Genomic DNA, 27,028 nt, shown 5'->3' with positions numbered 1-27,028 from the left:
CCCCCCCCAAAAAAAAAAAAGCAATATTAATAATGATGATTGATCATGTACAGCTTTCCAAAAAATATTGATCGACGGTGTATATGGTCCTCCAGCACAGGACTGCCAAAAAAAAAAAAAAGGAGGTGGTAATGCTGGGGTCTTGGCATTGGACCAACACTGATGGTGGTGAGTATGGTGAAGGACATCATCAATACAACATGTTGCACAAGGAAGAATATAATGAAGTTTCAGACTCATCAATATCATAAGTAATAATAAGAACAGAACGAGTATGGTCAGAACCAGGAATAAATCGCACCAAGTCTACAGGACGATCGCTCTCCAATATCCTAATGCTCGAGTTGGTCCATAGTTTATCCACATTAATTATTAATTCTTCTTCACTTTTCCTTATACCTTTAATCTTATACCTACAATACCATTACCATTCTTTCTTCTTTTCTTTACCATGTAATATAAATATACAGAGTCATTTCGTGGTGTGGACATTTATAATCTTTCTATGCATGTTCACCTTAAAATTATTGGTAATATATATATATTATATTAAAAGATTTTTGATTAATTTGCCGGTGTGTTTTACTGTGGTGCACCAGCACTGACGAGGGAGCTAAGGAAACTGGCCTCTTACTCCTCCCACAAGACCTCCACTAAATTGGATTTTCATAAAGAGAATTTCTAGCTACATTTATTAAGCAGAAGCAAAGCTTATATAATAGCATTCTTTTTCTACCATGATTTCAGTATTTATAGCATTGTTTGACTATTATGTTGTTTACGTCTTTAATAACATTCAAAAATGTTATAGATGACTTTGAAAATTGTGAATATTATTTTTTCTATAGCACTTAGAAAATGCTATAAGTTATACAACCATTATTTTCATAGCACTTACTAAACACCCATAGTACAATGAAAATTTCAATGTTTGTTATAACAGTGTCATATATAAAAGGAGGACTACTCTATTTGTCCAAAGAACCGATCATAATGTACAATCCCTATGGTTGTTCTGGATTCGAGAGGTGGTGGGTCATGGCCCGAAATTGAGATCGAACCAATTATGAGAGTTGGACTAGGTCGAATGGAAGAGCTAAGATTGATTTGGAAATGAGGGATGAGGAATGAGAATAGTGGTTTTAGATTCCAGGGATGGAACGGTTAATTAAGGGTGTAGGGCAGGTTTGAATGGAAATGGTTAAGGAAATTAGAGTGTAAATGAGATTATAAATGTAAAGTGAAACTGGTTTAATTGATAAACCATTTGCATTCATAATTATAAAGTTATGGATTTGATACCGAAGAGGAATGGTTATAAATAATACTAATAATAATATTAATACTAATAATAACAAAAGGGAGGTCGTTAATAGAATTGGGAGTGCAAATGGAAATGGAGTTGGAATGGCAGCAGCTACTGCCGTAACAGAGCCAAAGAAAAGTATGTTGACTTATATAGCTGAGAGAAATATAGAAATGAATTTCCAACATGATGATTCCCGATGCACTAATTGAATACAAATTGAGTTTACGAACATTTGAACTTTTAATAGGCATAAATTATGAGTTGATGACAATGCTTTTAGTGAATCCCTGTAAAAAGTAGGAAGAATTGGATTATGGTTAGGAATGTCATGACATGATTGCATAAACTTTTTTATTTATACCGTTTTGGGATACAGGTACAATTTTTGTGATCTCTATGTAGGGAAGAGAATTGGCTTCGAGAAAGAGATTTCCAAATTTTATGCATTTGAACTTTGAATTGACTTTTGACCCAAAAAAAAAAAAAAAAATATTTGAATTCACTAAGATGTATTGCATGTGTATGTTGATCCTAACAGTGTCTCCTTCTTGAATTATTTTTTGTATATATATATATATATATATATATATATTTTTTTTTTTTCCTTTTGGTGGGTGCTTGGCGTAAGAATCCAACACTATTTGAAGCATAAAAATATGTGTAAGTGTGTGTATAATTATGATTTATATATATAAATAGGAGATGAATTCTTCCATGAATTTGAGGTTATGATCTTGAGCTGATTTGTGAAATATGAAAATTTTATCTTTATGTTAGACATTTTTTTTAACCACCCTTATAGGGGAAGGATAAAAAATCAATCAAAGAGGATTGTTAAAATACTCAACAGCAAGTGGGTAAAGCCTGATTAATTACCAAAAAACAAAAAAAAACAAAAACAAAAAACAAAAAAAAAAGGGGGGAAAGCCTGATTCTCTAGTACCATTATCCTGTTTAAATGTAAATAAATTGGATGTTGTTTTCAAATCGCTTGATCTTTTGAAAGTTCTAAGGACTTTTAATTGTAAAACTATATTCGAATATTTAAGAGATTATAATCTTAAAAGGAAATAGGATTTCATACGCAAGGCACTGAACTATTGAAGAAGATTCCGAAAATCCAAGTTTTTACAATTTTGATTCTACTATAGCAATAAAGAAATTGATGATGATTCTAGTCTTAAAAAGCTATAGACTTAGCTGATGATTATAGTCAAATACAGAAATTGGTAAGATATAGAATTGATAAATTTGATTATACAAACTGAAACTGGGAAATTATGTTGCAGAGGATGATGGGATAACAAGTTTGATGTTGTTGAGAAATGGAAAATTGAATTACGCTTTGTATCAGATCGAAATCTGACCAATTAGACCGCAAAGAACATCTTTGGGAAAGCAAATAACTTTGATAGTGAGAACGTGACAATGTAGTTTTTGACTTTTGAGAGTCTGCATTTTGATTTCCATGATTTGTCTTATTGAATACCTCCAAATTACAGCATAGAAAAGATGCCTAATATAATTTAAACTTTTTATTTTTTGTGCCAAGAGATATGTTAAAGTTAAACTAGTGAGAGAGACAAAAAAAAAAGAAAAAAAGAAAAAAGAGGTAGATTTTATTATTATTATTATTATTTTATTTTTTGCTTAAAAGGGGAAGTTGTATTAACTTATTATTTTATTTCATCTTAGGATCCAAACAAGAAAGATAGAATGAAAGAGAGGGCACAAGTTTAAAATCTTTTTAATAATTCCTGAGGTAGACCGGATGTGCTTTATATGTAAGTACTTACTTATACATGTTTATTTCTTTTCGAGGCTTGAGAGTTTCCGAGAGGTTCAACTTTTCCTTCTTTAACGTCTCCAATGTGAGCAAATTTTGCTTCTAAATGACAAACAAGCTTGTACGGCCCACATCGTATAAGACCCATGAGTAACTGAATTTTTTTGCCTTGTTATGATTGCCGGAATTCAGAATTTTCTATTCTCTTGTCCAATATGACTTTGTGTTGCCCAGTAACTTTGGATTACTTTTTAGCAATTTTTAAAGGCTTTTTATGTTGATTGATGCCTTTGGAATTGATGGAAAAAAAAAATTAAAAAATAAAGATTTTCCAGATTGCAATCTTATAAAATATTTCCATCAATGATTTCTTTGAATACACTTCTTGTCATCCTAACTTAAAATTCACGGCAACAAAGTGGTGTAAATGGAGTGATAATGATTATGTTCTTCATGTTAATCGTCTTCCTCATTATGCTCTTTATCAACATTATTAATCTTCCATTAATGGCCAGCAGCCACCTCTACTTCTGAATATGTTTTTGTGTTTGTGTACTTTTTTTTTTTCTTCTTCTTTAATGAAAGGATTTTTTTTAAAATTATTTATTTATTTATTTGGTTGTTGTTGTGTTGTTGTAAAGTTATAGGATTACTATTTTTACCATTGTTTATTTTTTAAAAGCACAATTATCAGCATCAAAAGGTAAAACTAAAGGTATCAGTAAATTTAGTTTAGTGATAAAACCAATAAAAATATACCTCAAGAGTTTAGGTTCAACCAAAACAACAACAGGAAGATGGAAAATAATTATCTTGGTTTTTTGGGTAAATAAACAATTATCTTTTCGCAATACAAGAGACCATGCTTTTTATGGAATTTGGTTATCTTAGAATGTTTTGTTGTATTTAGAAATTTCTATTTAAATTAAATTATATATAAAAAATAGTTTTAGAAGTCTTCTTAATCCAAATGTTTAGTTTTGCCGAAAATAATAATAATATGAATCCATAATCATTAAGGCTTAACATCAAGTGTGAGACTTCACCCCTTGTCTCTTGATGATATTACCACTTGAGAGAATGTATAAGCATCATTCTTTTAATTTAGTTAAAAACAAAAAAAAAAAAAAACCATCATTCTTTAAAGAATTTTGTTAAATTACATAACTTTGTTTATTGATTAAGAGATTATATTAGCTTTGCTTTTTAAAGTGTAACTAAACCTAAACAAACTTTTAAAGATAAACATAATGTTTACTTCAAAGCAAAGTAGTATTGTTGATTGGAATAATTCATGCTTATTAGAGATTGACCAGCTATATAAAAGTAATTTCAAAGGAAAGGTGGAAGACAGTGAAATAAAAGAAGATTACTGTAATTGATTTGCCCATATTGCCTGAAAATGAAATGTTTGAACTTTTTTTCAATTTTTTTTTCTTTTTTTTTTTTTTTTGCTGAAACACTCTTGCAATTATTATTTAGCCAATTTACCCTCCATGACAAGACTTTCGAACGAACAGGGCCCACGTCCAAGATAATAAAAATGTTCCTTGGCAAGTGTTTCATTATAAAAAAAAATATATATATATATATATATGAAACAGTTTACTAAAAGTTTTTTTTTTTTTCTTACTGATCTAGATTACTTCAAGAAAATATTAAACAGGTATTTTTTTTTCCAAAAAAATAAATATTTCTAATCAACGTTCGCTAAAGTGCATTGCATCTTAAATTTCCTGTTCCACTCAACCATAAAATATAAAAAAATAAAAAAATAAAAATTCATCCAATAGCTACACATATCAATTTTCGCTTTAATATAAAAATGTTTGACCGACCAACTCCATCTTGTTGGAAAAAAAAAAAGTAGGGGTGAAAAAAAAGCATAGAAGACACAAACAGTCTATCAAATCTTATCTCTTCTCTATTTCGTTTTGGGGTTTAGTATCATATAAATCTTATCTCGTTTGCATTAGTCCAAAACAAGTTTATTAGTTTGTAATTTTTTTATAAAAGGCCCCAAACCAACCAAAAGGTTATATTGTATATAAAATCATTATTTTAAACAGTGCGTAAAGCATAAAAGTCACACTCGGAATAATCTTTTCAAAATGTTTCTTTATTATGCTATAACTAGTCTTTGATGATTCAGAGTGAGCCTAGCTTTCAGAGCTCCTTTTTGAAATTCCATTTTCTTGTTTTATTTTTATTTTTATGTTTTTGGTTTTGGTGGGGTTCGAGTTCTAATAATTCATCTGGGACCCATTAAATGGTTTCTTCTTCCACCCTATTATCATAATCAGCATGTGCTCATGTACGTGCCCACTGAGTTAAACATGCATGAAACTCGTCCGAGCTGCCGAGTCCACTCGGTGAGTTCCACACCGAAATCGAAGTTGAATGTTTTAATGTTGAAACGGAAAGGAAAAAGCTTTTTAATTATTCTGTGTCCTAACGGGCAAGAAAGAGGGAGGTTTCGGTAATTTGAGCAAGCAGAAGAAGAAGCCGAAAACGACAGCTGAAAACAACTTGCGAGCGGTAATGTGGCATAATACAAAAAGATGCTTATTAAGTCACTCGCTATTTCTCGCACCAGTCAGCCTGTAGCCATTTCCACGTTGCCGATCGATATGAAGCTTCTCACACTTTGACCCTTTTTCCACTCTTTCTTGCTTTGCTTCTACTCTCTTTCTCTCCCAGAGTGTGTGTGTTTTTTTTTTTTTTTTTTTGGGGAATTATTTTACTTTTTTTATAAGAGCTTTTGAACTACTTGTTCTTTGTTCTGTTGTGAGGAAGAGTGGGAGGTTATTCGTCTTCTTTTGGTTTTTTTTAGGAGTTTTCTTGGTTTAGTTTCTTGGGAAACTTTGTTAGAGAGCTTGAAATGAGTACTGGGTCGAGCTCAGAGTCCATGGACATGGCAGGGAGAGGAAGAGGTGGTGCTAAACTCAGTTCTGTGATGGGAAATATCGATCCCTTTGTCCCAAGAACGGATCACAATCCGAGAGAGCTGAGATCTTGGGCAAAGAGAACTGGGTTTATCTCTACTACCTTCTCAGGTGAGACTGGAACTACTGCAAGTGAGAAGAATGATAGAGCTGGGTATGATTTGGAGAGGGGTCTTGAACAGAGAGGTGGTGGGTCGTCGCCCAAAATTGAGATTGATCCAATTCTGGGCGGACTAGGCCGAATAGAAGAGCTGAGATTGAACCAGCAACTGGGTATGCAAATACAAATGTAAGGATGAGGAATGAGAATAATGGGGTTTTGGGTTCGAGGGATGGAACGGTTGGGGGTATAAATCAGGGGAGAAGGGTTGGGGATGAGCATGTTTTGGACGGTGGAATTGGTCATGGTGGAAGGAAAGTTGATTTGAATGGAAATGGCAAAGGAAATGAGAATGTCAACGAGGCTGCGAATAGAATTGGGAATGCAAATGGGACTGTAGTTGGAGTGGCAGCAGTTACTCCCGTAACAGAGCCAAAGAAAGATGCTGACTTAGCTGAGAGAGATATGGAAATGAATTTCCAACCAGATGGTGAAGAGCTCACTTATGGAGAGTGGCGCAGACCATCTGGAATGAAATGTGGCCTGAGAGAAAATCCGGGTTTTGGTTAGTAAAGTTCTATTCTTTCTAATTTATGGTTTTGCACGTAGAGTTCCAGTAGTAGACTAGTAGTTTTGTTTCTAATGGTTGTAACTTGTATGGTAGTCAACTTTTGATAGCAAAATATGGAATTTAGAGCAAAACTAGATGTCATTTTTTCTCCCTGGCCATAGGATAGATGCAATGACCAACTCTCGAAAGTAGGGAGTATACTTGACCAAGCTTTGAAATGTGCAGAATGCAGGCTTTTCCCATCGGGAATATGTTTGGACTTTGGAGGATAACGAACATTGTAAGGCTGCCTTATAAAAGTGTTAACCTTGAGTTTGTAACTTGGCGCTTGCCTGATTGATGTCTGCTGAAGATGATACTTAAGTACATGGTTGACAGACTTAATTATTAGGTTTTTTACCTTCATATTCAAATGGGATTCTGTTGTATATAGCCATGTTTTTAACATTAAGGCATTGAAAATATACTTAACTTAAGTTTGGTTCTTGATTGGTTGCTTTAAACTGATCTGATTGTTGCTTTCCCACTCTGCCCTTTTGCCATTGGTAGTCAACTTTCAAGATGTAAGAAACCAATTCTGCATTGGCTTTTATAGCTATGCCTTCTTTATAACTTAATCCTAAAATTACATAATTAAGTTTACATCTAGAGCAAACGAAATGAAATTAAAAGAAGGTGCCTCTTCCAATATCAGGATTTTCCTGACTCTAAACTTGTTAGAGCCAGAGATTAATAGGTTAAGATTAAGTTTCCTTCCCATTACTTTGAGTCTATGTCCCAATCTATTTATCATGTACTTTAGACAAGTCTTAAAGCTCAGAAAGTATGGTGTCAATTTAAAGTAGTTAATGGAACCTCTTTGTCTAGTAGCCAAAGATTGTTATTACTCATTATCAATTTAGTTTCTTAATCAGGTTGAGTTGTAAGACTGGAATTTATTTAGATTTTTGGATTAATATACAAGAAATGCTCTACTTGTTCCTTAAATTTTTCGGTTTGTTTTTATTGCAGCACCTCTAATATATTATGGCCTGCAGCATTATTTATCATTAGCTGGCTCACTTATATTCATCCCCTTGATCATTGTTCCAGCCATGGGTGGAACAGATGTAAGCATATCTTCCATAAACTTTGTTATCTGCTGCAATGTTAGAGGGTATTTCAAAGTGCTTTTGTTATTAATATTTTGTCTTTTACATATCGACAACAGAAAGATACTGCCACAGTGATTTCAACGATGCTGCTTATTTCTGGCGTTACAACAATACTGCACTCATACTTTGGAACTCGACTTCCTTTAGTTCAAGGAAGCTCTTTTGTATATTTGGCGCCAGCAATGGTCATCATTAATGCCCAGGAGTATCGAAATCTTACAGAACATGTAAGTTCAGTTAAATAATGTGAAGTTACAAAATATATACTGTAAGCAAAGTCACAATTGCCTCAAATTTTAACAGTCCTGGTAAATTTCCTGTTTTAGCAATACTTTTTACAAACTTCAGGAATTGAAAAGTATTTCATATACATTTCTAGGATGATAAACTTTTTGATTAAATGGAATTTGCAAGATGATTTTTCATCTTTTCATTTGTATATTACAGAACTATAAACATTTGTTTCCCATGAATCTTACTTCATCATTTATTAAATTTTAATCAGTGATTATTTAACTGCAGAAATTTAGGCATATAATGAGGGAGCTCCAAGGGGCTATAATTGTTGGTTCAATATTTCAAAGCCTTCTGGGATTTAGTGGTTTAATGACCCTTTTTCTGAGGTAATTCAAAAGATTGCTTGTAATATCAGTACTTTGATTTATCTGAAGTTGTTCGTGCTTGTTGAAATTGAATTTTTCTTGTCCAGAAGCCCATGGATTTTGTTTGATGCACTACCAATTTTACATAAACAGTAAATTGAAACCTGTGATTCATTTCTAAATGCTAGCATACAAAGTATTTGCACAAGCTGTTGGCTCTGCAAGTGCATATATAAGGTGGAAAGAACCTAATGTACTATTTCTATTATTTATATGATAACATGATGCAGATTGATAAACCCTGTTGTGGTTGCGCCAACTGTAGCTGCAGTAGGTTTAGCATTTTTTAGCTATGGCTTTCCACAAGCTGGAAGTTGTGTAGAAATAAGCATTCCATTGATACTGTTGGTTCTTATCTTCACACTGGTAAGTGATTTTCAGGCAAACTGAGCAATCTGGATGTAGATTATCTGGTAATAATTAGACTGATGAAGCCACTTTTTCTATTCCTATTACAAATCCAAATTGTTCAGTTTCTTGCTGCCGTATAAAATTTATTCATATTTCATTTTGATATATGCTTTATCAAAGTTCTAATAGCTTTATTCTCTCATTTTGAAAGTACCTTCGAGGAATATCCATCTTTGGTCATCGGATATTTCGGATTTATGCGGTATGAATCTTATCTTTCTAAAATATTTTTTCCTTTCAAGCTTTATCTATTAATTAATTAAGTTGTGTTTCCCTTATGACCTTGAAGGATTCAATATCTCCCTTATTGCTAACTAATCCAATCCTACTCTAACTTATCCTTTCCCCCTCCTTCCCATGAGCTAAAGAGCCAATACTTTCAATAAATGTGTGCCTACGTAGGAAATAAAAGTCCCACATCTTTCAATATCATTAGAAAATAAAAGCTTTAACATGTGCAGATGTGCCTTCAAATAATGTCAGCAATCATGGTGTTTATTTTTTATCTTCATTTCTAGCAAGATATAGTTTAAACCTTGTCATTACATGGGTGAATAAGAATATCATTAGTGCTGATTATTCTTGCTGTCTTTCTCAATCATGTCAGGCTCCCCTGAGCGTTATGATTATATGGATATATGCATTCTTCCTGACAGCGGGTGGAGCATATAATTACAAAGGATGCAGCCCTGACATACCGAGTTCAAACATATTAATTGATGCCTGTAGAAAACATGCATACACCATGAAGCATTGCAGGACCGATGTTTCCAATGCATGGAGAACTGCTGCATGGGTCCGGGTTCCCTATCCTTTACAATGGGGTACCCCTATCTTCCATTTAAGGACTTCACTTATAATGATTATTACGTCATTTGTTGCATCAGTGGATTCGGTATGTTGCTTACAACTTATAATCAACTTAGAATTGTAGTTATGTGCATACAGGCCTGGGGGGATGGGGTATGGTTCAGGTTTTTTTCTCTGCTTTTTTCCAGTCAAGCAATTAGTCATTGTACTAGGGGTGATGCTAGCATTAACTTCATGATAAAAATATAAACTGCTAAGGAAAATGTCAAAACACCCAAGAATATTTGTATGACTTCTTGATCTGGGGAAAGGCTTGTGCTTCAACACCCCCCTTTTTCCTCCCTACTTTTAGTTTTATTTAAGTATCACTTGTCACTAATTTACAATGGTGCAAAACTTCCCAGCTTGGAACATACCACACTACATCTGTGATAATTAATTTGAAGCCTCCAACTCCGGGAATTGTCAGCAGAGGAATTGCATTGGAAGGCTTCTGCAGTATGTTGGCTGGATTTTGGGGTTCAGGAACTGGTGCAACAACCTTGACAGAAAATGTGCATACAATTGAAATAACAAAAGTGGCAAGTCGAAGGGCCATGGAAATTGGAGCACTTTTTTTAATCTTCTTCTCATTTATAGGTATAATACCGGTCACATAATCAAAAAAAACAATGCTAGATTCAAATGATTCGGTAGCGGATAGGCATGCACTGTGGATGCATGCTGAGTGCACATCTAGTGATTAGGTTTGGCATACTGAAGATAGATTTTCGATCTGTTTTGGTTGATGTCATATTCTGTCTTCTCATGGTAATAAGCATTTATGAGAGCCTAATCAAGTGTGGAATTCTCTGTATTCTTGTAGAATTATACTTTTATATTTTTACAATTTAAGCAGGAATTTTTAATGTCCATTACTGGATGGTAATGTTTTGCTTATTATTTTCTTAAAAGTTAAAATTCATTGATTTCTTTACTTTCGCTCGATAGGAAAAATTGGTGCCATTCTTGCCTCTATACCACAGGCCTTGGCTGCTGCTATATTGTGCTTCATCTGGGCCCTTATTGTGGCCTTGGGCCTCTCAACTTTACAATATACTCAGACGGCATGCTTTCGGAATATAACAATAGTTGGTGTTTCATTGTTCCTTGGTTTATCCATCCCTGCCTATTTCCAACAGTATCAACCTGAATCCAGCTTGATACTGCCTAGTTATCTTCTTCCATATGCAGCAGCATCTACTGGACCAGTCCGTACTGGCAATGAACAAGTGAGTTACTTTCTCTTTTTTTCAACTAAAATTATAAATGCATATTTTAATTAAAGGTTAAACTTTAAGAGAGAAAACTTGTCTCACCCATTTGGAATGGGGAGAGATTTTTCCCAAAGAGTAAGAAGTGAAATATTCCATTTCTTACAAAGTCATATGCAATTTAAAGGATAATTATTTTGTTACTCTAATTGAATAAAATTCAAAATTATATGCATATTTTCTTACCCACTTCTACAAGTCGAGAGTGTGTTTTTCATGGTCATGTCCCTAACTCTTCCTATTAGTTTGCTGACTATGCTGATAAGGATACTGAGGCCAGAAGGAAATTTCCATCTAACCCTAAATGTTGTCTTAGCCCATTGCACAAAAAATTTCTTGCTGACTTGATTTTCAGAAACTCTGTAAGTTAGTAAACTCAGCGAAGCTTCCAACTCAACATATAATAGTAATTGATGGTTCTTGGCTGAAGATGATTTAAATTTTGTTATTAATTCTTCCACATTGCATTGTTGCAGATAAGACAAGTATTACTGTGTATTTGTATAAGCTTGATGTGCATAGAACCTAATAACTTAAGTTCTTGGTATTGATGGACAGTTAACATGGTATAACATAGATCTCATTTGCGTGTTTGGTCTTGCTTGATATGCTAGTCACTGACTCACTGGTCCAAGTTACTTGTTACATGCTCATGCTAGTGTCCAAGCTCTTATGTGGTTTGTAATTCCCTTCATTTTGCCCTCTCTTATTTATGTTAGGTGAGCTAATCCTTTGTTATTTGTTTATTTATGTGTATCAGTTTGATTTTGCTCTAAATGCCGTTATGTCGTTGAACATGGTGGTGACGCTCTTGGTAGCATTTATACTGGACAACACTGTCCCAGGCAACAGGCAAGAACGAGGAGTATATATATGGTCACGTGGAGATGAAATTAGAAGCGATCCATCTTTGGTTGCAGACTATTCCCTGCCAAGGAAAGTTGCCAAATGTTTATGTTGGGCAAAATGCTTGGATGTTTGATATTCAGCATTCAGCAGTCTACGGCTTGAAACACAAGGCACTGAGAAATGATGCTCCTATAAGGCCTTCACTAGATTTTAGGCAGCAAAGATTTAGGACGATAGGGCTATGAATAATCCAAAAAAAAAAAAAACACTTTATACGTATAGCTTCCCATACGAAAATGGAAATATTTACAATAATTACCAGGTTAATGAAATTGTTTATTTGTAATAGTTGTGGTTCCAGATTGTATAGTAGTCAAAACCATTCTTTGACAGGACTATGTATTGTAGGTTCCTTCATCCAAAAAAATTAGCCATGCTACTCTGCTTTCTGGAAATTCATGCATTTGTTTCATTCTCATCCACTTTGTTTAACATCTTTCTAGCAAAACTTTTTCTATGCCTCTTCATCCACAAACTCTCCGTTGAAATCTCTAGAGTAATCTCAAATAAATCTCGAAGTTCCTGTACAGTTTAAAAATGTTTCACATCCTATTCCCGGGTTCCCTCCATCGATTCAAAGGAAAATCATAAGCTTCTTCCGCAACTTCAAGTCCATTCTGCCTAGTTCAGCCCCTTTTATTGAATGGAAATATATGTGATAATGTTTATGAAGTGGTTGAAACTGATTTTTTATTATGCCAGTCCTGAATGAGGGAACGAAGGGCATGATTAGGTGTGAGGTAGGTGTGCTTCAGCCTCAAGTTTGTCATTGGTGATGTTTTATGCCCCATTCTCAGCCATTGCTCCATAGCTTCTAGCTCATATGAAAATCCATCAGCTGCCACGTGTGGATTCTTCATTACATCCTGCAAGCAAAGTTTTCAAAGAGTTATTGCCAAAATTCTGTTAATTTATGGTCGATCTTGGTGAAAATATCAGGCTTAAAAATGGAGGCTGTAGAAGCCTAGAACTACCTGAAATATGGGGCAGAGTAAAAAACTTGGTACATCTTTAGAGGAGTCTTCTCTAGCTATACTGCTATCTCCATCTCTATCAATCTCTGCTTTGCTTCCTTCCCATGCCACTACCTCCTGATCGGCTTTGTTCTTCAGCTCATTCAGCTCTTCCATTACAGTTGCCATATTCAAATCTGAATTGGGCCCTCGGTTACTTGACAAACACCTCAATGCTAGGCCTGCAAGTCTTTCCGCTAGATACAACGGCCATTGTCCGGCCATCCCATCTAAATCCCGGATCACCGCTGCTCTATCCATAGTCATTGCCTCAACTAATCCAGTCCAATTCCGTCCAGTCAAAAGATGCATAATGAGAACCCCAAAAGCCCGAATATCTGATTGAACACTGTGTTCATCACAGCGTTGAGTGAGGCCGAAACCACTTATCTTCGCAACGAGATTACGATCCAGTAAGATATTGGACAAGGTCAAGTGACCATGGACAATTGGCCTGGGTTTCATCAAGTGGAGATAGACAAGGCCTGAGCAAACCTGGGCAGCAACACGTACACGTTCGTGCCACTGGAGGGTCCGGATTTTGTTCTTGGAGTTTGTGTGGGAGGTATGCAAAATGTCCCTCAAGAAAATGTCCCTCAAGCTCCCATTGTGCATGTATTCGTACACTACGCATTTTAGCTCAATGCAGAACCCCACCACTGCCACCAAATGTGGATGCTTTATGTGATTTAGAAGCATCACCTATTATATATATATATATATATATCATAAAGATTAAAGAGAGTTAAAAGTAATGAATTCTTATGACAGTTATGACAGTTTACAAAGACAGTTATGGTGGTTCAGAAAAAGCTTTCATACCTTAGCCTGAAAATCTTCCTGGGACAATCCACTAACAGAGTTAAGGATTTTGATCGCAACCGTGGCGTTTTCAATCCTCCCTCTATACACGGTGGTCCAATCGCCTCCCGGTTTCAATCTCAAACGCTCTGAGAAACCGTTTGTGGCCAATCTGATCTCCTCTGCAGTGTATACCTTGAAACCACAGCTGGGTTCACCAAGTCTTGCAACCATTCCAATGGCATCCTTTTCTCGACAAAACTCGATCCTTCGATGAAGAACATCCCTTTGTTGTCTCAGCTCCTCAATTTCCCTAACCATCTCTGCCCTTTTGTTCACTGCATTCTCTACTTGGGCCTCAGCATGTGACTTTCCCAATGTGGAAATATGCAACTTGTTAGAGAGCTCGGATTGGAGTTCTTTTATTGAATTTAGCCTGTTCTTGCTTTCTTCTATATCACCCATTACTTCATGGATATGTTCTTTTTCAGCTTCTAATTCTTTCTGTAACTCAGTTCGGTTGCTGACCTCTTCTTTAATCCGAGCCTGGAGATCCTCAACCTATACCAATGCCGGACATTAATGGCTAAGAAAATATAACAAGGACAAAGTTAAGGATGAATAAGTTCAAAAGCTTATGTTACCCGGCGATTGCTTAAGAAAATGGCTCTTTCTGCTTTTGTATATCTGTCAATGTTGGCTTTGGCTTCGTTTTTCTTCAATTGGATTTTCTTTTTAACTTCCCTGATTTTTGCTTTAAGGGACTCGATATTTTCTGCAGCATTCTGATGGGATACCAAGTTTCAGCATTTGTTAGAAACCAGAAAAATAACATATGAAATGGTGTTAGTAATATATACCATATTCCTAACCCACCGAAGGGAGGTCATAATGTTGGAAGTTTTTTATGGTCATAAAGGGTGTGTTTTTCTGCAGGGAAAATTGGACTTGGGTCATCAAAATCCAAAAGATGGATAACCCATTATTCTGGGTTAGGATAGAATCAGGTTTTGGTAAAAGAAACCAAACAAACACAAGTTACCAATCCCCATCACTATCATCAGCCTCTAAGGTCAAAAAAAGCAAGGACAAGCAAGAAAAATTTCAATGGCACAAAAGAAAGCCAAGTGGAGCAGTTGAATACAAAAATTATTTGTCTACCCTACTCCAATACGCAAAGAACAACAGGACAAAAACTAGCGTATAATAATCATTTATAAAATTAATAAATCAAATAAATAAGAAACAATAAGATGAATTATTAGCCACAAGGTAACATCAAATATCTTTGATATTTTTTCATTTTTCCTTCTTACCAGATCAGCTTCCCCATGTTCTGCTTCCATTGGATTTGTTTGAGAATCTTCATTCTCTTCTTGCCCACAATCTTCTTCTTCTTCATCATCCAAATTCAGTGACAACAAATGCTGGTAATAGTTTTCAATCTCTTTCATATGAATTTCACACTGATTCTGTGAACTTGGAGAATCAAGGGCCGTCGGTGAAGAATGTGAACGATGTGTATCTCTTTCAAGAGAATTGGATGGGTTTTCAATGAACATTTTTTCAAGCCAGCCTTTGAAACCGTTTTTTTCTCTTAGCTTTGCAATCATTACACCTTCACCATTCTCCATAATTCCTTTCTTGTTTTCTCCTCTCAGAAACACCAGCTTTCCTCCATAGATTATGAATAACTCACAGAAATCAGGCTTGTGCTTGTGAATGTAAAATGATCCACTGATCGAATTCTTTATTTTCCTACACATGAAGGAAATAATATCAAAATCATGAAACATTTAAAAACCAATTAAAAAAATATTTAAATACGAAAAATTATGCTTCAATTCAAGTATAGATAAGAATATAGGCATACCATGATGAGGATTTGAAGAAAGTGAAGCCCATAACCAATTTGGTTATTTTATTTGCAGAAATCAAATCAACAATGATCTTGTGAATAGGCTCATCCCATTTGTCCACTTTAAGTAATTCAACCTTCACCTATCAGTATATATATATACACACACACAAAACAAAGTTATGGAATTTATTAAGGAAAAAAAAAAAAATCAATAGAAGACAGAAACAGATCCATTAATGAAACCAAAAACCTTGCCACAGAAAGATATATACTCAGACAGCAACTTGTTCATTTTTTCTTTCTCGTACTTATCAAGAGCTTCCAATTTCTCATCATTCACAAAACTTGCAGGTAGCTTCCCAACTAAATCAAAAGGAGGAAACAGATCATCGGTAAACTAATGAATACCCACATAAAATTTTCCATCACAAAGTAGGAAAAATTGGAATCTGTGTGTATAAATATATATATATATTTGCATTGACTTACATGGGGTGTAAACAAAGTCCATGGGAGTGTTGAAAGGTAGATGGAGAATGACTATGGAGAATTGATGAGAATTCCACTTCCGTAATGTCCATTCCAAGGTCTTAATCCCATCTTGAAGATCATTTCCAAGAGCAACATAGATTTTCTCTGCTTGAACAGCCATTGCCTTTCTTGAAAGTGTACTCTGACTGGTTTTGGTTATTTCCAGATAAAGAAATATTAAACCCACATAATTTATATATGAAATTGAGCTGAATAAATAATTGCTACACGCCTAAAGCAATCAGCAGAAAAAGATTGGGGTTTTAAGTAGAGAAATCTGGTGAGAAACAATAATGACAAGGTTTTGGTTTTGGATTAAATATATAAGCTCTTTAAATCTTAAAAGGTATACTTGGTATACGACTTTTCAAAGGTTAGTTGGGGGATTTTCAGCCTTTCGGTTATCGTTTTCATGACAGTAAGACTAGGATAGCCTCATTTTGGACCTTTCTGTGTGCGTCATGGTGACTAAATCAATATCAAACAAAACATAGAATGTTATTGTGGGTTTGCGTTTCTAAATACATTGATTTTTAGGGTCAAGCATTCAACTTCAACCATCTTACTTCCATTAATAATATGAAAGCAATACCTCATTTTTAGGTATATTTTGCCTAAGCCATATATGCATGTGCATATATAAGTGACATTTTAATTTTTCATTAAAATAATAATAATAATAATAATAATAATAATAATTTTTCAATTAATAATTTAAAAATAAAAAATTGGTTGAAATACATCAATTTTTAACACTTGCAATATCATCTTGTCTTTATTATAAATTGAAAAATAGTTCGTAAGAGATTAATTTGTATGCATATATATCTATAAAGAATCATTTAGTGTTTACTATATGGTATAAACAAAGTAAGGAGTGTTAATTACTATTTATCCCAAAAGTTTAAGCGAGATCTATTTCTTTTGGATTTTTTTCTGGACTGGCACTAACATGATGTTGAATTACCACTTATTCCAAAAATTTAAGCCAATGGAAAATGGATTTTCATTTCATTTGTATTTTTCTTTAACAAAATCAAAAAAATAAAAAACGAAAAAAAAAAAAAAGCAATAAATGAACTTTTAGTCCGAGAATTATTGCATGTTGGTTCTTGCTTGAGAACTTTTTAGTTTGTACCCAAGATTGATCTTTATAAAAATTGGCATGCCTCTTGCATTGACAACCATATAAAAATTATAATATATATATATATATATATAGCTCATACGTTAAGCAACTAATTGCGGCTTATAACACAAATGGGTAGCTCTAGAAAGTGGAAATTGGAAATTATTTATTTAAGCATGTTGGAGAACTTATGCATAGAGTAGGTGCTCCTAATCACCGCTTTACGTTAGGGATATGCTTCTAAAAAAACATGCTTTATTCCTACCCTTAATTTCAAGATCATGACTCATTCATTACTTTAAAAAAAAAAATGAAGAAATTATTGGAGTTTATTTTAGTTGTGAGAATTTTATACTATGTCATTATTTTTGGGGACATACGTGAAGTCACTTATTAATAATTATTGCTAAATATTTAAACAGTTTTAAGGAATTTCCTATATTTATTATTTTTATCGAATGTGGTGTGTGTTGAGATTCATATTGGGTGTGTATTTGGTCGATTTGGTTTGATTTTTATATTACTATGCTTTTTAAATTAGTTTGTAATGTTAGTCAACATTAAATGAGGCAAGCCATTGACATCTTTTAGTTAAATTTTTATTTTAGCTTTTAATATTGCAAAATTATCAAAGTAAATTTTTATATCACTGTTTTGTGAAAGTTTTATTTTTCAATCTATTATTGCATAGAGATAACCTTCAATTACTGATGACTTACCAAAAAAATAAAAGAAAAAAAATGGAAAGTTAGATTGTCAGTTAACACAGTTTTTGTTTTGATAAAAGTTAAAGCAGTTAAAGGGGAAAAATATGTATATGTGCTTAAAAATTTAAAAGAGAGAGAGAAATAATGATGTTAAATACAATATCTCTATACTCTTCCCATAGAAAATATGATAAAAAAAATATATTTTAAACTTGTGTCTTTGGTAAAGATTTACAATTATATTTAATGTTGACATGGTTGTAACAAAATCCTACCCAGAAGGTCGTGGAAATTAATATTTCTGCTTCTTACTTATTTGCTAAAGTTGTACCCTTTTAAAACCTTTTCTTTTCATTTTTAAAAAATAAAACAAACTAATAATAATAATAATAATAATAATAAATTTTTATTAAAAAAAAAGTGAAAAAGAAAAGCAAAGTCTTTATTTACAATGCTGAAGGAGACACAATGGATCTTTTAGCATGCCAATCTTGTATAAGAGAACGGAGATTGTGATTTGGGGTGAGCAATGTGTGCTTGAGCCTCAAGTTTGTCATTGGTGAAGTATCTCTTCCCATCCTCAGCCATTCCTCTATCGCTTTTTGCTCATATGAAAATCCATCTGCTGCTACACATGGATTCTCCATCACCTCCTGCACTCAAATATTGATATTATTATTTAGCTCAATTCAACTTCCTATTTTAAAATAATAAAATAAATAAATAAAATAAAAGTCTTAAAGTGGGCAAGATGTTGTTTGGGCCTATTTGATGCCCATATCGTAGCCCACTTTTATTTACATCAAAGTTGAATTTAGATTTGAGATAAAGAGGCCATCTAACCTGAAATATTGGGCAGAGGAAAACACTGGGCACATCACTGGACTCTTGCTCACGTTGTTCAACTCCACCACTCACTACCACCTCTCTTCCTGCTTTCTCGACCAATCCTTCAGCCTCCTTCCTCATTTCCTCAAGCTCTTCCATTAGGGTCCCAACCTTTACATCCGAATCAGACCCTTGATTGATGGACAAACATCTCAATGCCAGCCCAGAAAGCCTCTGGGCCAGGTCCAATGACCATTGTCCAGCCGTATCGTCTAAAACCCGAACCAGGGCCGCCTTATCACTAAGCATCATGTCCTCAACCAGTCCATCCCAATTCCTCCCGGTTAAAAGATACAAAAGCAAAACTCCGAAAGCTCGTATATCCGATCCAACATGGCATTCTCCCTTGGATTGAGCCAGTCCAAAACCACTAATCTTTGCAACAAGATTGCGATCGAGGAGGATGTTGGATGGGTCAAGAGACCCATGAACAATGGGCTTGGGATGGGCCAAATGAAGAAAGCTCAGGCCCGAGAAAATCTGGGCCGCAATGCGGATCCGTTGGTGCCACAAGAGGGGTGGGCTTCTCTTTGCAGAGTTTATGCGAGAGTGAAGGACTATGTCCCTTAAGTTGCCATTGTGCATGTATTCAAAGACTATGCATTTAGGGTCGGAGCAGAAACCCAAGGTTGGAATCAGGTGTGGGTGTCTGACATGGCTAAGAAACTCCACCTGCACACATGGATCTTCAACTTTTAATAAAAAATGATAGAATTAATGTTAAAAATAAACTTTACTAAAATGCAATTATTCGACTATTTTAAGTGACAAATTTGTTTACTTTTCCCTTTTTTTATTAAAATTATAGATTCTATCTAGAATGATGAAATTTACAGTTACATTTAAATTGAACAGCTTTTATTATATGGTTTGATATAAGAAACTCCTCAATAAAAGGAACTTATCTATCACTTTTGTAGATCAATTCTAAGAATGAAAATTAAAATTTGTCGCAAATAAATGAATGGTGGATACTCCTAACTTTCTCATATGCATAAAAAAAAAAAATATATATATATATATATATATGTTTAAAAAGAAGTTTTAACAATTAATTAAGGCAAGTTTAATCTTATGTACCTGAGCTTGGAATTCTTCCCGTGAAAATGCACTAGACGAGTTGATCATTTTGATGGCCACAGTACAGTGACTGATGCGTCCTCTATAAACATGAGTCAAATCACCTCCAGATTTCAACCTCAAACGCTCCGAATAATCATCAGTAGCCAATCTAATCTCCTCCGCGCTATACTCCCTAAAACTACACCCAGGTTCACTCATCCTCACAGCCATTCCAATGGCATCTTTTTCTCTGCAAAACTCAACTCTCCGGCGAAGAACGTCTCTCTGTCTTCGCAGTTCCCCGATATCCCTAACCATCTCAGCACGAGTAGCTACCGCCTTCTCTAGCTGCGACTCAACATTCATTTTCTCCGTGGTTGAAATCTCTAGCTTGTTAGAAAGCTCTGATTGGAGCTCCATGAGTGAATTTAGCTTCTTCTTGCTTTCTTCAATGTCTGTCCTAACTTCGCACATTAAATCTTTTGTAGTGTCTAATTCTTCCTTTAACCCTACCCTTTTTGTGGTTTCCTCTTTGATCAGAACATCTAGCTCATCAGCCTGTAAAAACCATGTGTAATTAATTTGAATGTACAAAAAATTAAAAAAAAATATATATAATTGGATATGTATAACCAAGCGGATAGCTCCAATGATTAAGCACATTCGAGCATGAATTCGAATCACATTGAATATAGAGAAATACATTCAAATATGAATTTGAATCACTACAGAAAAATTTTAGAAAAATTATAAATTAAATAATTTGTTAAAAAAAAATACATAATCGGAGATGCATGGAAAGGTTATATATGTATATATATAAATATATTGTGTTACCCGGCGATTGCTTAAACAAATGGCCCATTGTGCCTTCTTTTGCCTTTCGATATTGGAATCTGCTTCTTTTCTCTTCAGTTGGATTTCCTTGTGAGCTTCGCTCTTCTTTTTTCTCATTGATTCTAACTTCTCTGTAATGCTCTGAAAATGGTGCACATAACGTTTTGCACGTGTTACAACAATCATAGTGAAAAGTCAAATAATCTCAACGATTCAACATCCAGTTGGAACAATTTGAGTTGACCACCAACTATGATTATTTTATATATATATATATTTTAGATTCTTTGTAATTATGCATTGTATTTTATAAGACTCTAAAATTTAAATGGTTTCAACAATTACATTTTTAGAAATAAGTAAAGGTTGTTCAAATGTACTTTTATAATTCAAAATTCTACCATTCTTATTTTTTGATTTGGACTTGATTCGCTTTTTGCATATGATGAGATTGGTTCAGATATAAAAGAATGATTTGATTAAAAATTTTAACCCCTCCAAAAAACAAGTTACTTTTTTTTTTTAATTATTTTTTTTATTTTGTTGGAGTTTGTTCTATTGGGACAGAACAGTGAAGGATAGGAGGAAGCAGCCTTGAAAGGGATTTGTTATACTAGCTCCAAAAAAACAAATTCCTTTTTATTTTTCTTCTTAACCCTACCACTTTCAAAATTCAACAAGTGGACTTGCTGAACAAAAACATCATTTCCTTGCTACTAAATGTCACAACAAGATTCATAATAATAATCATATTAATCAACATCAAACAAAATAATAAAACAAAAAAATTATGATAATTACCATGTTAGACTCTGCAAGTTTCTGCATCTCTGCCTCCATTGGACTAATCTGAACAGAATCATTCATCATTTGCTCACAATCTTCTTCATCAAAATTTAAGGATGACAAATGCTGGAAATAATTCTCAATTTCTTCACAACAATATTCCCACTGATTTTGCAAATTGGATGAAGCAGATGATCGGCGACGCGAATCAATTAAACTTTCAGGCAACATTTTGTCAATCAGAGATCTGAAATTGACTCTCTCTTTCATTTTTGCAACCTTAAGTCCTTGATCATCTTCCATGATTCTTTCATCATTTTCTACTCTTAGAAAAACCTGTTTTCCACCACATATTATGAAGAACTCACAGAAATCTGGTTTCTTCTGGTGTATGTAAAATGATCCACCAATTGCGCTCTTTGATCTCCTAAAAAGAAATTTAGAACAAAAATAAAAATTATATTACCAAGTATATATAATAATGGGAAAAAAGCATATGAAAAGACAAATGGACCTTGAAGAACATATTTATATATATACCAGGATGAGGATTTCATGATCGTGAGACTGATGACTAAGTTGGTTATATGGTACCCAGAAATCAAATCCAGCATTAGTTTATGAAGAGGTTTATCATTTTTTTCAACACGAAGAATCTCAGCCTTTACCTATAAAAACAACATAGGAAAAAATATTATAAAGCAACAAAAATGGGAAAATCCAAGCTAACTTATATATTATGTACAAGATAATTCATCAAAAGCAAACCTTGCCACAGAAAGCTATGTACTTGGAAAGTAAATTGTTGATCTTTTCTTTCTCATACTTCTTAAGAACTTCAAGTTTCTCATCACTCAGAGAACTTGCAGGGAGTTTTCCAACTACAATAGAAGAAGGAGAGAAACCATAAAATTACAATAAACAAATTAAAACCCATTTCTCAAAATTCTAATCAAAACAAAAGGAAAACAAAAAAAAAAAAAAAAAAATTGGAAATACTGCGAAGTGTTTAAAAACTCACATGGGGTATAAACAAAATCTCTTGTAATATTATAGGTAATATGGAGAATGGTAATGGAAATTGGATGAGACTTCCATTTCTGCAGAGTCCACTCCAAGGTCTTAAATCCATCTTGAAGCTCCATCCCAAGAGCAACATAAACCTTCTCTTCTGGACGAGGACTATTCATTGTACGCTGAATCTAACTAACCTGCAAAAACTTCAACTTGGGCTTTTTCTTAGTTAATTACACATTGGACTTCGCTAACTTTCCAGCTTTCCGAGAGAAAGTTCAGGAAGAGATCCACATCTAAAGCCCTGTTTTCTAGCCTACAAAATGTGAAAATTTTGTGTATAAAGTAGACAAGGAATGGTTGGGGTAGAGTGGGTGGGATATGATATAATTTCAAAGCTTTTGATTGAGGAATTCAAGAAAAGAACTGTTTCTTTTTTGGCATTTTATGTTTGGCTTCCTTTTGCTTGTTTTATAATATTGAAAGAAACATTTTCTTTTCGCTAAACAGACGTGTACTAAACCAAAACCAGAGAAGCTAAGACAGCGGGTATGGGAACGTTTGGGTGGTCGTTGTAGTACAAAATAAAATTTTGAAGTTTCTGGAAATTAAGCCTATCTTATTCAACGGTCCTTGGGTTTTATTTCGAAAAGGGATTTACTCTTTGACAGATGGAGAATAATAGACTTTTGGGTCATAACCGGACGATTTGTAACCAGACCAATCAACAAACAGTCTGGACACGTGTATTACATGAAACATAATATAAAATAATATTGTTATATACATATATATATATATATATGTATGTGTATTGGGGTGTGTACCTGGCAGATTGAAGACATATGGGATCAAACAAGTATCCCTTATGTTATTTGGTTATATATATTTGGTTATATACTTTCCATTTGTGTATTTCTTGTTTTTTCCTTTAGAAACAACATAAAACTCCAACCTCTTTAAGTAGAAAGTATATGTCGTTACAGTGTCTATATATATTCATTCATAATAATTGTTTTCTTCTATTAAAGCCTAGGATATTTTGTTTGAAATTTAGGCGTCTCTCAGCCTGCAACAAAAATTTATTTATTGATCATATTTTTAATTCACCTTTTATATATATATATATATATATATATATACATACATATATATGATAAAAATTGAATTCCTTCCATTCTACCAAAAGTGTTTAGAGTTTTGTTGTTATCGCATCCAATACCAACAACATAGAGAGATTGACAGAATATATGCGGAAGTGCCGAAGATCCCAAGAAATTGGAATATCCGGTATTGTTGTTCTAAATTATTTTTTTATTTTCTTTGATTCATCTATAAGGCGCTCTCCAAGTCAGGGGGTGTAGCTCATATGGTAGAGCGCTCGTTTCGCATGCGAGAGGCACGGGGTTCGATTCCCCGCACCTCCATTTAACGTTTTCTTATGTGGGACTCCTGAAATCCACTATTGATTTGATGTTTTGGCATATGCTCATAAACCATGAAAAATTCTTAATCCACTTATACATCGAATTTATTTTCTTCCTTAACCAATTTAATTACATGCTTCCATAAATTAAATCTTTTAAGTTATTTTCATTTTTTTAACCGAAATTGATTTGATGTTTTTGGCATATATGCTCCGTCAATAATTTTGTGATTGCTTTGGAATCAATTCACTTAATACGTCCATAAATAATTTTTATATCCACAAATCAAATTTCTTAAGTTATTTTCATTTCTATAACCGAGAAATTGATTGATTTCCTTGTAAATTTGTCTAACCGCGTTAAGCTAGTTGCTTTCACAAATCATTTATGGACCCAATTCCAAACATAAGCAAATTGATGGTGCCAACCTGTTCATAATGCTACAAATCAAATTAGGAAAAAGAGAAGAAAGTTCATTGAAGACAAAATCATAAACCATGAATAATTTTTGATTATTTTGAAATCAATTCACTTAATACGTCCATAAATAATTTTTATACTCACAAATCAAATCTCTTAAATTATCTTTATTTTTCTAACCGAGAAATTGACCGATTTCCTTGTAAATTTGTCTAACCACGTTAAGCTAGTTGCTTTCACAAATCATATATGGATTGATTAAAATCCCATCTATCCGTAGCCCCCCACAATAGATCCAAGCCAATTCCAAACATAAGTAAATTGATGGTGCCAACTTGTTCATAATGCTGCAAATCAAGCAAGGAAAAAACAGAAGAAAGTTCATGAAGACGAAATTATTTTACGGCTTCAAATGCTGACCGGCTATCTCCACGTTTTTGTGCATTCATTCAAAAACCCTAATCTTGACTTTGAATATACAGCCACATGTTTGTTGAAGATAACAGCTAAATTACATCTAGTGTAAAGTCAAAAAGGGCTGCGGAGTTTAAAAAACTTTGTCAAAGAGAGTTCCATATAAGACAATGCTAACCGCCATCGTAGATGATCTTCCGGTCGGACTTGTAAGTATCGGTTGCTTAGGAAATTTGTAGCCCAAATTTACCAATTTCAGGTTGGGCCTAGTCCAACATGGATTTTCTTGAAAACGAAAGGTTTCTCATTGCTTCGTTCATTTGCCTGTTTAGGATGATGGAAAATATATATATATATATATATTATAATATTCATGCCAATAATTATGGCATTTTTTTCATTCGAAAACCATACAAATTCTTAAAAACCATCGTCACTAAGAAAAAAAAAAATGCGATGAGAAATCCAAAATCAATTTAAAAAAAAAAAAGAGTGTTTGAACTCGGTTTTTAAAAGCAACAAAAACCTATTTCCGGTGCATGCAGATAGGAATTATCTGCTATGAATAATCCATCAAAAAAAAAAAAAAAAACAAAACAAAAATCCAGGTTGAAAGGACCTTTAGGCCTGGACCTACATCTTATGATCATATATTACCCGGCCCCTCCTCAATCATATATCATATTGTCTTCAAATTTTAAAGCTTGGATTCAGTTTGAAAACGACTTTGATTCTATTTCTTTGGTCCACCCCACCCACTTCGCATCCAATCTTTCATTGCATGGATTCCCTTTCCATCAACTTACTATATTACGTTCTTTCTTTCTTTTTTTTTTCTTTTACTGTTTTCTTTTCCCCCCCAAAAAAGAAAACCATAATACTCCCTATAATTAATTTACAACAATCAAATTTTCATTTTAATTATATATTTAATCTGTGTTTAAATTCCAGTTCTTTAAATTATTGAATAATTTAAATTTGAATTTACCATCATGTAATTGCCAAGTTCCATTTGCTCCTATAAATTTATACACATCGTGATTCATGTGTGAAGTAGGCCAAATTGGGTGCAATCTTGATTTATAAGGAAATAAAAAATAAAATAAATAAATAAATAGAACACATAAACAAAGTCATAAATTACATCTAAAAAAACTATACATCTAATTCATAACATTAACGTGCAAGTGTAGCAACCACTTGCTTATATTCAAATAGCAATTGGATGATTACACAAATAGTTTTTTTTTTTTTTTAATTAAACAAAAAGCTATTTCTTTGTATCTGTCAGAAAGTAATAAAAATTGCGAAAAAGCAAGTTTTAACATTTAAGACATCATTATGTTAATAGATGTAGATTGTCGGAAGGGGAGGGCAATGCACGTGCGTCACCGAAATCATAGAGCCCATATTTTGAAACAAAGAAGATGCCACGCACGTGCCTCTCAGTCAAAGGTCAAAAGGCAGTGATTACAGGGTCTATTGGGCCTCACCCACAGATCTTTTTATAAAGGCAAAGAAGGACGAAGATAAGAAGTATGATTAAGATCCATTTTTAAGAATATACTCCCCATCATCATCACCATTCGATTATATATAAGATTACATCTTTCAACTATCGCAGATATACACACAATCTTTACATGTACACGTATATAATAACATATTATTATATATAAGATAATGATGGTGATGGTGATGATGGGCTAATGCTGTGTGCTTGATTGCCACGTGCATTAACACGTGGTCAAGAATCTGTAATATTTAACAAAATTTGAGTAATCTGGTTCTCCTTCTTCTAAAGCGATTTTAATCAATTTTTTTTTTTTTTTTTGGGTATGCAAAGAATATAGAGACGTGTACTTTAAGTCGTAGTATTTGTTTCTAATTTTTTATTTTTAAAGATTGCACATTCTCTTTGTCTGAGAGCACCACGTGTGATGTCACATGCCGTTTGAAAAGGATGGGGGAGGCAGGTCAGCTGCAGCAATATATGCAACTTGGCCTGGTCTGATTGTCTTTTTGGTTTTGGTTTCTGATTGTTAATGATAAATAAGTGATTGGGTATGCCCTGGTGCATTGGAGTGGGTTTATAGCATCCAATTTATTAGGCCGACCTTTTTCAATGCTGTTGATAAATTAAATTTGTGCATGGAATTAATTTCATC

The 27,028-nt window shown here is 33.7% G+C and overlaps 3 protein-coding genes and 1 non-coding gene across 5 annotated transcripts; 2 read left to right on the top strand and 2 right to left on the bottom strand.

Moving 5' to 3' along the window:
* The first annotated feature begins 5,635 nt into the window (after window positions 1–5,635).
* On the top strand, window positions 5,636–12,388 carry LOC107425165 (nucleobase-ascorbate transporter 11). Its single transcript, XM_016035112.4, is given in 11 exon segments — window positions 5,636–6,262; window positions 6,265–6,705; window positions 7,723–7,820; window positions 7,922–8,092; window positions 8,388–8,488; window positions 8,758–8,893; window positions 9,090–9,140; window positions 9,546–9,833; window positions 10,153–10,387; window positions 10,739–11,019; window positions 11,822–12,388. Coding segments are annotated over 11 exon segments (2,310 nt in total). The 5' UTR covers window positions 5,636–5,976; the 3' UTR covers window positions 12,044–12,388.
* Window positions 12,356–16,482, bottom strand: LOC125423716 (putative U-box domain-containing protein 50). Of its 2 annotated transcripts, XM_048478757.2 has the most exons (8): window positions 16,135–16,482; window positions 15,896–16,008; window positions 15,658–15,785; window positions 15,101–15,542; window positions 14,429–14,569; window positions 13,806–14,345; window positions 12,945–13,685; window positions 12,356–12,836 (listed from the first exon to the last, which is right to left on the bottom strand). In XM_048478757.2, the coding sequence occupies exons 1-8, from the start codon at window positions 16,295–16,297 to the stop codon at window positions 12,636–12,638; spliced, it is 2,469 nt and encodes an 822-aa protein (XP_048334714.2). In that variant the 5' UTR covers window positions 16,298–16,482; the 3' UTR covers window positions 12,356–12,635. The 2 variants fall into 2 exon arrangements, with proteins under 2 accessions (XP_048334714.2, XP_048334715.2); XM_048478758.2 differs by lacking the exon at window positions 16,135–16,482 and having other exon boundaries at window positions 15,918–16,008.
* Window positions 16,483–18,396: 1,914 nt separating this feature from the next.
* LOC107425134 (putative U-box domain-containing protein 50) lies at window positions 18,397–23,150 on the bottom strand. Its single transcript, XM_048478488.2, has 8 exons — window positions 22,607–23,150; window positions 22,354–22,466; window positions 22,126–22,253; window positions 21,601–22,012; window positions 20,800–20,940; window positions 19,981–20,520; window positions 18,856–19,572; window positions 18,397–18,665 (listed from the first exon to the last, which is right to left on the bottom strand). The coding sequence occupies exons 1-8, from the start codon at window positions 22,773–22,775 to the stop codon at window positions 18,459–18,461; spliced, it is 2,427 nt and encodes an 808-aa protein (XP_048334445.2). The 5' UTR covers window positions 22,776–23,150; the 3' UTR covers window positions 18,397–18,458.
* Window positions 23,151–23,953: 803 nt separating this feature from the next.
* On the top strand, window positions 23,954–24,026 carry TRNAA-CGC (transfer RNA alanine (anticodon CGC)). The gene has a single exon. It is a non-coding gene; the product is annotated as a tRNA-Ala (tRNA).
* Window positions 24,027–27,028: the final 3,002 nt, after the last annotated feature.

Source organism: Ziziphus jujuba, chromosome 7 (assembly GCF_031755915.1).
Source record: "Ziziphus jujuba cultivar Dongzao chromosome 7, ASM3175591v1".
Taxonomy (NCBI): Eukaryota; Viridiplantae; Streptophyta; class Magnoliopsida; order Rosales; family Rhamnaceae; genus Ziziphus; species Ziziphus jujuba.
Note: the sequence above shows the minus strand (reverse complement) of the source record. Positions and strands in the feature narration are given on the sequence as shown.

Coding starts and splice junctions, on each gene's coding strand:
- LOC125423716 (XM_048478757.2), bottom strand. CDS start 16,297: ATGGCTGTTCAAGCAGAGAAAATCTATGTTGCTCTTGGAAATGATCTT. Junction 16,009..16,134: donor GGACTTTGTTTACACCCCAT/GTAAGTCAATGC, acceptor CTTTTGATTTAG/TTGGGAAGCTACCTGCAAGT. Junction 13,686..13,805: donor AGGAAGATTTTCAGGCTAAG/GTATGAAAGCTT, acceptor TATATATAATAG/GTGATGCTTCTAAATCACAT.
- LOC107425134 (XM_048478488.2), bottom strand. CDS start 22,775: ATGAATAGTCCTCGTCCAGAAGAGAAGGTTTATGTTGCTCTTGGGATG. Junction 22,467..22,606: donor AGATTTTGTTTATACCCCAT/GTGAGTTTTTAA, acceptor CTTCTATTGTAG/TTGGAAAACTCCCTGCAAGT. Junction 19,573..19,980: donor GGGAAGAATTCCAAGCTCAG/GTACATAAGATT, acceptor CCATGTGTGCAG/GTGGAGTTTCTTAGCCATGT.